At 38.8% G+C, this 10897-nt stretch overlaps 1 protein-coding gene across 5 annotated transcripts in view; it reads left to right on the top strand.

Annotated features, from left to right (window-relative positions):
* The first annotated feature begins 281 nt into the window (after window positions 1–281).
* Window positions 282–10897, top strand: part of LOC111868410 (rho GTPase-activating protein 19) — a 13499-nt gene continuing 2883 nt past the window's right edge. The window contains exons 1-10 of one of the 5 annotated variants that reach the window (XM_023859017.2): window positions 282–493; window positions 1193–1415; window positions 2655–2804; window positions 3775–3944; window positions 4414–4623; window positions 5215–5447; window positions 7642–7806; window positions 8457–8723; window positions 9357–9449; window positions 9558–10043. In XM_023859017.2, coding sequence (XP_023714785.1) covers window positions 1213–1415; window positions 2655–2804; window positions 3775–3944; window positions 4414–4623; window positions 5215–5447; window positions 7642–7806; window positions 8457–8723; window positions 9357–9449; window positions 9558–10043 — 1977 coding nt within the window. In that variant the 5' untranslated portion in view covers window positions 282–493; window positions 1193–1212. Of the gene's footprint in view, window positions 522–1192; window positions 1416–2654; window positions 2805–3774; window positions 3945–4413; window positions 4624–5214; window positions 5448–7641; window positions 7807–8456; window positions 8724–9356; window positions 9450–9557; window positions 10359–10897 lie in introns of all 5 variants that reach the window. The other 4 variants (XM_023859014.2, XM_033753062.1, XM_023859018.2 and 1 more) reach the window with 4 other exon arrangements.

Raw genomic sequence — 10897 nt, 5'->3', positions numbered from 1 at the left:
GATGGACAAAATGGCGCTGGGGCAGGTTTTCTCCGAGTACTTCTGTTTCCTCTGCCAATCCTCATTCCAGCAAATTCTCCATAATCATAAGAATCACCCGGGACAGGTAGGCCGGCCTCCCGAACAGACTCAGCTGGACTTCAGCCCCCACGACCTTACGTGAGCCATGGTCGGTTGGCATCCCTGACGGATTCGTTATACTTACTTCCGCCAGATGGCAAGCATTATGCAAAGTTGCAGAAGCTAAATTGGTAGACCAATAAACGTGGTTTATAGAAACTTCCGTTCCGCCATATTTCAAAGCGGTTATCGTGCTTCGAAAATTTGAAAGTGTTAAAATGTTTCCGTAAAACATATATGACTGTGGTTGAATGTATGCCTTCTACGACTGTAATACATTCAGAACTGAATAAGTGCATACTTTTATGACATTATATTAGCTCTCAGTGTTCTGAACAAGAGGTTTTCTTTTCATGAATTGTTCAAACAGGAGGTATCTTTTATTTATAAGTTCAAATAGGGTTTGTATACAGTATTTGGTTAAGTTTCTGTGCAAACAAAACGAATACTTATATTTCATTAATCACTATTATATATTCGAAGGCCGGGATACCGCAGTCGATGTAATAATGACTGAGGGTTCAGATTTTGAGTCCTGATAGGGCCAAGAATTTTCTCCATGTCATCAAGACCGGCTCTGGGGTCCACCCAGCCTCCTATCCAATGGGCACCGGGAGTAAAGCTGACCACTCACCTCCAACTAGTGCCAAGGTCAAGGAAATGTAGATCTATACATCCACTCCCCCATACACCTTCATGGCATAGTGCTTAATTAGTTAAGCACAGGGACAACTTTACTTTCTTTGCCTTTACCTATTATATATTCATAGCCATAATTTGCAATTAGCTCTGCACTGTGGCTTGGTTTTTTTTTTAAGCAGAAAAGGGCAGTTTTGTTGTTGGCAAATAGTTCAGTGTCGCACACCATGAAGTGGCAATTCAGAAAGAAATAACACTGTCTAAGGGGATTAAACTTTCTTATGAAGTGATATAATAAATGCTTTCCTCAACCTTGTTCACTTAGATCATAATCATATCAATTTTTTTGTAAATTGGAATTTTTTCCATGTATTGCATAGTGAATTATGTTCTTTTAAAGCTCTTTTTCACTCATAATATATCCTTTTTGTAGGATGTGACCATCATGTATGTATGTACATAGTCTTGGAACATATTGTCTTGCACGCACACAGATGCACACACATTCACGCTCACAAACGTGCATTCCCAGAAGAGCCAATGGAAACTGCCAGTGATAATACCCTAGCTGAAAGGCTTAGAAGAGAAGATCCAGAACAGTTTCACACTTTAGTCAGGATGCATTTATCATTTGTTTTGGACCTCAGTACTGATGAGTAAGTATTGAAATGCAATATTATGGCATATAATGAATATAAATATCTACACTGATGATAGGAGTTAGTTAGCCACTTGTTCTCACACCCCACCTACTTCGCACAACTCTCTTGTCAACACCAATAAGATACTGAGAATGCAAAGAAAGAAGCTGTTGATGGAATGGAATTCAGAATACAAGTGATGACTGGTGAAAGTAGGGGAAGGCATGCAGAAGGGAGGCAGCTGCTACAGAGGTGAATGGGGGGAGAATCTGGTCATTCTTTCTCTAAACCAACATTAGTGTTATGATTCTGACCATCATGGTAGGATAAAAACATAGCCTTTGGATTGTTTTTGGTTATATTATACTAGGATTAAAGAGTATGATAATACTTACAAACCAATCCATAAAACTAACTGACTAATAAATTTGCTAGTAAGTTCAATGCAATGTCTTACTTTTGGGGATATGAATTTTATAGGATGGCTAGACTTTGTATACTTTTTGTCTGCAGTGAAATTACTCTATCATACCTATTTATTAATGTTAATGTACAAAATTCATATCGTTCTCTTGATAACATTAACCCATTATTTATGAAATTGGGGTTTACTCAGCCTCTAACAGAAATGAGTACCAGGAATTAATTAAATAATTTTCCTGGGGAGTAAAGCACGGCCGGCGCATAAGGCTGACAACCTTACCGCCATCTTTGAGCTGATTGTCTAGATAATGTGGGACCCTCAACGTCTCACAACCCTATGGGGCTTCACGGCCTGGTACAGGGATAGCTTTACTTTTACTTTACTTTTTACTTAAGTTATACTAAAATAATGAGAAGTGAAGAGTTTATATGTGTATTGATATTAATTACATTTTTTATTTAACCCAGCATATTTGCCTACATCTTAGGAAACTCAGAAAAGCTTGAGTTAGAAAATATGGTGGAGTAACTGCTAGGATGTCTTAGGATAGAGATAAAACAGGTTAAATAAAAATCATATTATAAAGCTTATTATGACACCTCATATACATGCCATTGATGTCATGTAAATAAAAATGGAAAATGTAATTTTCAAAGAACTACTAATTGTAATTAATAGAATTAGTTTAACGTGTATCATTTCTATCCACGTAAAATATTGTTTATAGTAGGTGAATGGCCCAGTGATTAATCTTGAACTAAAGCTATCCTATGTAATACAAAGCTGTTTAATTTGTTTTAAAATTGTGTTCCTCATTGTTTGTGCTGTAGCTGTTTGTCTGAATCGCATGCCTCCAACATCCACTGTCCTGGCACCATGTTGCATGTGCTCTTTTGTATATGCAAGGAGTCTTGTAGCTGTGTGAAGCCATTACGAACTAATAAAAGTCAGCAGCATGCTAGCATCATAGAACTCGAACGGTATGCTTATTTATGTTGCTCTGTATAGTAAGCATTTATTGTTATCACAGTTTTAAAAGAGTCACATCTTCATAGTTTTTTTCTGAGGTCTAGTTTAATATATTAATATATTCTTGATCTATCAGTGGGTACATTCCAAGAGATTTCCTTATTGGAACTAAGTATCACTTCTTGTTTCCTCTAGTAGCCTGACACAAAAACACACACATGGTGTGCTGAAGTTAAGAATGTGTGGATCTCTATCTCCAACTCATATATATCTTCATGGCATGGAGCTTAATAAAGCACAGGGACAACTTTATCTTTATTTGATCTTACCAATAACTTTAGTCATGATTTGTAGAATTCTTTATGGTGTTGTGTGAAGTCTAAGGTGTACCATATGGGGAAGCCAGATATAAGGCAACAGTTGTTACAGAACATAAATGGAGCTGCAGCAGTAAGGCATGAAATGAAAATGCAACAAAACCTTTGACATTTAGTGGATAGATACTTAGTTAACTACAGTCGAAGGATGTCATTTAAAAAAATTAATTTTTTATAGTTGTTTTGGTTGATAATTACTGAAATTGATTATAATATAGTGCAAATCCTTAAGTTTGTAATAAAAACACTTCAGATGAAAATTTATTTAGTATTTACTATAATAATGATGATGAATTTACTTTTGTTTAAGGGCATTTTTGCCTTGAATGATATGTAGAATATGCTTCTGAACTCTGACCTGGGCATGTAGTGGGATAAATTGCATGTTTGGCAATCCTAGCTTAAAGAAAGTACCAGTTGTGGTTTCAATTCTGTTGACAAGTTTGTGACTACAATTTAAATACATGAGTTCTCTCAGTTGTATGAGGATGCTTACAATGTGTAAGTATCGCTATCTTTGTGTCTGTCCACTTGCTGTAAATTTATGATGAAAACTGCTTTAAGATGTTTGAGGTCATTTTATTTATGCCTTTTACCATTTCAGTTGTGAGTGTGCCTCGGAAAAGGCTAGATCCCGCCTGCAGAAATGGGGGTTTGTACCATTTTCCAAGAAAGGGAAGTGTGCTGTGAAAGGAGTAATGGAGGGTGCTCCACTTACACAGGAAGGCATTTGTCAAGTCTACCAACTTATTGACTTCCTCAGCAAGGAGCAAAGTAATGCCCATAAAACTTCTATCTTATGAACCTTTTAATAATTACTCTTCATGATTTTGTGAACGTGCGTTAGACTGAATAGATGTTATATGTTTTTATTTTGTTGTCATTTAGTTAATGATCCTGTCAGGAGCTGACACTATATTGCATTAAATGATAGGCTGTTTAATAAATGGAAGGGTTGTGGATGGAAGCAGTTATGGCCTAGTTTAAGGTACTTTCCTGGCATTTGCCTGAAGCGACTGAGAGAAACCAAAAAAAAAAAAAACCCCCTCAGCTAGGTTGGCGGTTTCCTGGTGGGCCAAGACCCATACAAGTATATAGATAATATTAGGTTTTCATGAAGTTTTAGGAGGGTCTGGTTATGGGATGATAGATGTTTTGGAAGTGGTTATATATTGCATATTCTCCGCCATACAACTTTTAAAATTGATAGAATTATTATGTGCATTTCCTGTTTCACTTGCAGACATCTGTCAGGAAGGAATCTTCCGACGCAGTGGAAAAATGACACGTCAGCAAGAACTGAAATCATTTCTAAATCAAGGAATGCCTCTGAACCTGGACGATGGCCATTTTTCAGTACATGATTGTGCTTCTGTGCTGAAAAACTTTCTGGCAGAACTTCCTGAATCTTTGCTCACCGATGCTCACTATCCAGCATATTGTCAGATAGCAGGTAAATGATGCAGTGTCTACACTGTGAACATATAAGTGCAGAAGAATGTTATGTAATGCCAGTTATATATTTGATGCATTGACCTTACTTTTTACTTTGTTTCATTTAATATGTTCAATTTATCTAGGCTGTAAATAGATACCAAGAGAGTGAAATACAAGTTATTGTCCACATATAAGTGGACATATTACTACAGTAATTCTAGTCACAGTCAGTCAGTAATAATATCATAGATGATGAGTTATCATATACAGTAAAAGGTAAAGTCGTCCCTGTGCTCAACGAATTAAGCTCCACGCTGTGAAGACATATGGGGGAGTGGATGTATAGATCCACATTTTCTTGACCTTGGCACTAGCTGGAGGTAAGTGGTCAGCTTCACGGCCCGGCCACTTTACCCCTGGTACCCACCGGATAGGAGATTAGGTGGACCCCAGAGCCCGTCTGGACGATTTGGAGGAGAGAAAATTCTTGATGCTCCTGGGACTCGAACTCTGACCCCTCACTTGTTCAGCCCATAGCCAGTCGCTATACTGACTACTCTACCCCAGCTCCTATCATATACAGTTGCACCAAATTATCCTGTTGCAGAAATGTGTGGAGGTACATCAGGCTCCTCGGATGAACCAGGCAATCAGAACAGGGAAAGCCGTTTGTTGAGAGCTTTGCAGCTGTTGTTTTTGCTGCTTCCAACAGAGAATCGCATCTTACTGAAAGACATTCTGAGGTTACTGCATTTAACAGCGAAGCATGAGGGAAAGAATAAGATGTCTGCTGACAGTTTGGCAACACTCTTTACGCCACATCTACTTTGCCCACGCAAGGTATTGCTACTTGAATATTTATTAGGAATATTGTATTAACACATGCTACTGCAGTATTTTTGTCATACTATCCTGTCAAAACTGTTGAAATATAACTGTTTCCGAAGTCTGACACAGAGGATTGACTTGTAAGAGACCTGTGAGTTTGTTGCTTATGAATGTGGGAATAGATGTTGAGAAGGCTTGATATTCAGCCTCTGTAGCTCAGATATATCTATATTTATGAAATAAAAATAAAAACATGATTTCTATTCTGCCTAAAGCTTCTTCAGTTTTTCATTATTCAATTGTAGTTGTTGAGTTACATAATGCATAATCCGTACTATTATTTCTGTACTTGTGTTGTATTTTAGTCATAGGACTTTCAGAACAATGTAGGAAGAACCAAGTGAAAAATGCATCAGGGTTGTCCACTTCTTTTCTGACAGACTATTTGTCTGTTGAATTCAGATCTAGGTCAACCCAAGTTCACTGCATGATTTCTTTCTATTTTCACAGCGGTTTTCCAATTGTATACATATGAGACAATCATGTACTATCTCTGTGTTTAGACACCCATTAGGACATGACAGTACCAGAAGTGTGCTTGGTTTTTGCCCTAATCATAGAGATGACACAGTTTACCAGACTCTCTGAAGGAGTACTGGTATACCGAGAATGATTTCACACTCGCATATTGTGGTCCTCAGGGTCATGACACCATGCAGTCTGGTAGGTGGTATTAACATTTCAGAGGAACACATCCTCATTTTCAGCACAGAAGTGAACAAAGCTTGGAGAGTGACAGTTTATACAGATGTAGAAGGAAAGGAAATGAGTCATGGGTGACAGGTTTATTCGGACTAGCAGTGACCAGCCATGGTTTGAATATAAAACAATATTTATATCCTGACTAGTATGCACACTACAAAGGAAGTAGGCTAAGTAATAACGTTTCTGATTGTACTCTAGAGGTGATCTCAATGGGACACTGATTGTCCTGACCAAGGTTGTTTTCCTCAGTCCCTCCAGGCAAATACCAGTATAGCACCTAAAACTGGGCCACAAATACTTTTTTCTACATCCTTTCCAATAATTATTCACTAATCCTACCATTTGGTGCTGTATATTCTTACCTGCTGACAGCATCAATTTATGAACCCTAGGTAGTGTAGTTGGTTGAGGGGCTATGCTACAAGCCAGAAGGTCACGGGTTTAAGTCCCAATGAGGTCATTGGATTTTTTTCAATTAACCTAATCTTTCCAGTCGCACTATGTCCCTGGGGTCGACTCAACCTCTAACAGAAATGAATACCAGGAATTAATTAAATAATTTTCCTGGGGAGTAAAGCGCGGCCAGCGCGTAAGGCTGACAACCTTACCGCCATCTATGAGCCGGTTGTCTAGATAATGCGGGACCCTCAACATCTCACAGCCTGGTACAGGGATACCTTTACATTTTTTTTTTAAATATGAGTGTGCAAACACTCACCATAAGCTGGAAATTTCTGTGATGTATGTGGAAATGCTGTGAAATCTGCAATTTTAGAGGATTACAGTGGGGCGTGTGTTTTATAGATAAGGTTCATAATTACAATCACATACTTGAGAGACTGTGACTCTGTTAAAAGTAAACTTTCTGGAAGCATGCAGCATTGGTGTTCCAGAGGAAAGCAATTGCAGTGCCTTGTCTTATTCATAAAAGGGGTAAGCATACACCTTACCGATGTGAAAAATATGGACCATTTACTGTCACATCCTCTAGGGGTCATCACACTACAATGGATTTGTGAGGGCAGTACCTTGACATGGAACAGTCATAGGATTCATATAGCACAGATGAATCAGAAAGAAACCAGATGTTTTAATTAGTTTTGTCTCATAACAGGTTTATATGAGCCTCTTTTGAATATAACTGGTTATAGAAACAAAATTTTTGTAGTGCCATCACCCAAATTATTATTTGCTTTAAAATAATTTATATTCTGTGTTTTTTATCATTGATAGTTTTGGAGAAATTTACATTTGCAGAAAAGAGGGCACTCTTTTAATTGAGGCCATGAGCAACTACAGGGAAGATTTAAATCTGGTGCAATAAAGATTGGTGGCAAGTTCTGGCTGATTTGTAATTTTACCTGCTAGAGCTGTTAAATAAAATACAATGCAACTTAACTCTTTCCTTTTTTAAATATGTGTATGTTGACGTTTATTTCAGCTCAGTCCTGAAGCTATTCATCTTAACTCACAGACAATGTCAAGGGTGATAGCTTTTATGATTCAGCAAGGGACAACATTGTTCAACATTCCACCAAAACTTGCAACTGACATTCGTGCATATTTGGCTGAGAGGGAGAGGAGGAGACTGTCACCAAAGAAAGAGGTATATAAATATGTCACACTTTTGCTGATATAAAATTTGTAATTTTATTATTTTTCAGAATATGAGTGCACAGATTTGTCAAGCCCATGTAATAAACTGACTCACATTTCATTGTAAATCGTTACATGCATTGATATGAACAATATGCTGTGTGCTTGTGAAGTTTTTTGGTTCCAAGTATATCTTTTTTCTAGAATTCCTTACAATTATCACAAAACATGAGACACTGAAATATTTGTGAGGATGTCAATAAGCACAAATTTTGTTAAAATAATTTTACTTCGGGCTTTTAGGAAAAATTCTGGTCTATAAAACCGAGATTAATGCCATTGGGAACCGTTGCGCTGAACACATGATACCCTCTAACCGCAAAAGTTGGCACTAACTTCCCCAACAAGCGGCGGTTGCTAGGTTGGAATACTTTGCTTGCGGCCTAAAGACCACAGAGTTGTTTTGGGAACCCTTTAAAATGTTGGTACATGAAAAATCTTGTCTGTTCATTTTCTGTGTCAGCAATAATGGGTGTAAAGCTGCAGTCTGAAAATTCTCTGTACTCCAAACTGGGTGTACCTTTCTGCTCTTGTTTATTTCAGTCATGAGATGTTTGAGCCGTCAGTGCATTCATACATTTCTTTGATATTGTATTTCAGCTGAGTGAGAGTGTCTGCGATGGGACAGCAGCTAACACCATATTCAGTTTTGTGGACCGAGAGCGCACAGCCCTGGCACATGTTGCTAACCCTACAGAGGCAGCTTTAGCACAGCTCTATGCACATATCCAGTCTATGCCTGAGTCGTCTAAGAAAAAGAAACTCATCAAACAGTTTAACAAGGAGAATGGTCATGGCACACCACTACAAGTTAATATGAGGCGGAAAAACCATCTGAGGAGCAAGAGCCTTGGGGATTCCATTAAAGTAAGACAGAATTTCAGTTCACAAATTTTGTGCTATGGGAATAAATTCATGGTATTACTTTATCAAAGAAAACATGTTTCAGTTAGGTTAGCAGCTGCAGCGTCTTTCAATTCATAGCTCAAAGTGAAGCCAAAAGAATTCCAGTAGGAGTGCCTTTCTTAATTATTTTAAGTCACATGGTTTCTTGATCGCTGATCTAATCTCATGGGCCTCAGTTCAGTTCTGTTACATGCAAGAGAAATTTATGGACAAATTAGTCTTCTGCTCTTTAGGCTACTAGTCCACAATTCAGTAGCAAACAAGCTAGATCAAGTTGAAATGTTAATCTTCAGGTTCTTTCCATCTTCCATTGTAGGAGCTTTGTGATAAAGAGTCCTAACCATGCAGCCATTACTATAGGGCCATGTCATTAAACGGTAAAATGCAAGAATAATTCCCTGTTTTTGATATTTTGTACTTTTCCACAGAGTTAAATACAAGAATATTTCGCTGGTTCTTCAAATGATAATAGGATTATATTTGTCATTCATGAGGCAGGAAGTGAAGCTGACCGCTTGCATGTTTGAGGTCAAAATATGTAGAGCAGTACCCTTGCTATATTTAGCTTTTCTACTTGTTTATATTTTGTTGCAGAAGCACATATTCCACAAAGGAACAAAACAGAAAAGTGACAACACTCAAAGTCAATTCAGTGGATCGCATTCCCTAAGCCATGAAGTGCTAAATGTATGTACCAAGTTCATCTCATTCCCTTGCTGTCACTTTACTAGAATAAATGTTGGGAGTTTTGTTGTTTAAATATGTCGTCCTGTATGTTGCACTTTTCAATTGCAGAAACCAGGAACATGTATGAGGTTATTTCAAAAGAGCATGGATGAAGACTCGCGATCATGTGGTGACAAAGATGAAATGTCAAGAATATGCAAGTCACCTTTAAGTAGTACCGATTGTGTTGTTCTTCAGCTTCAATGTAGTATGCTGAATAACTCCAAGCGTGAAAAGCATTCAGATTCCTCCAGCAACAAAGATACAGCTCCTGATGGAACTGAAATTGCTGCCAGGGAACAAATTTTGCAAAACTTGGCAAGCCAGATCGCTGCAAACCATCATGAGGACAAGACAAATAAACTCCTTTCTGGTTCTGCTTTAGGATCGAGGAAGAGGGTGTCATCTTCCAGTTTAGAGTCATCATGTGAGAATGGGCTGTCACCGCCCAAGGCTTCCTGCTGTTCTGCAGACCCCAACTTGCCTTCCTTGTCCCATACTCCATCCACACCTTGCCAGTCAATGTGCAGGAATGAAGGTACAAACATATGGCCTGTGAGTAATCCTGCTACTGCTTTGCCATCCTCGTGTTGTGATCGTTCTGTTGACTGTCAAATTGCTTTGCCTGGCTTCTTCTCCCCGCAACCTCCTCTGGGACACACTAACAACAGACTAACTCCTCGGAATACTCTGACTTATTTCCTGACTACGAGCACTCCGGCGTCTCAGTCCCGACTGAGAATGCCCTCCAGTACTAGAGGCCCAATTGATGCTAACCACAGTAGCTGCCTGCTTACCCCGATAGCTGATGACAATAGTTCTATGTCACCCATTACCAGATCCACACAGAAAATGTCCAAAGCTATGCAGGTAAGCTGCATCTGTTATGTGCCATGTTCTTTACTTCCCAAGCATGTATGTATTGTGTTATGCATTGGTAGAGTTAAGTGCCAATGACATATTAATGAAAAAGAAATATTTTTGATGGGAAGTTTCATTCATTCATCTCTGAAGAATGCCTCCAGTGATGTGTAATAAATGTTCAGATACAATGTAACAAAATACAGTCAACTCTCGATTATCCGGGCTAATGGTGGGGATGGAAGTCACGGTTAATCGAAAACCCGGTTAAGCCAAATTTTATTATACGGGCTGGACGACTGTGAAGGGTCGGAGTTCGAGTCCCGGTAGGGTCAAGAATTTTAACTTCTCCAAATCGTCCAGACCGGCTCTGGGGTCCATCCAACCTCCTATCCAATGGGTACCGGGGGCTCTTTCCCCGGGGGTAAAGCGGCCGGGGCGTGAAGCTGACCACTCACCTCCAACTAGTGCCGAGGTCAAGAAAATTTGGATCTATACATCCACTCCCCCACACGCCTTAATGGCGTAGGGCTTAATTCGTTGAGCAG

Source organism: Cryptotermes secundus, unplaced genomic scaffold (assembly GCF_002891405.2).
Source record: "Cryptotermes secundus unplaced genomic scaffold, Csec_1.0 scaffold106, whole genome shotgun sequence".
Taxonomy (NCBI): Eukaryota; Metazoa; Arthropoda; class Insecta; order Blattodea; family Kalotermitidae; genus Cryptotermes; species Cryptotermes secundus.
Note: the sequence above shows the minus strand (reverse complement) of the source record. Positions and strands in the feature narration are given on the sequence as shown.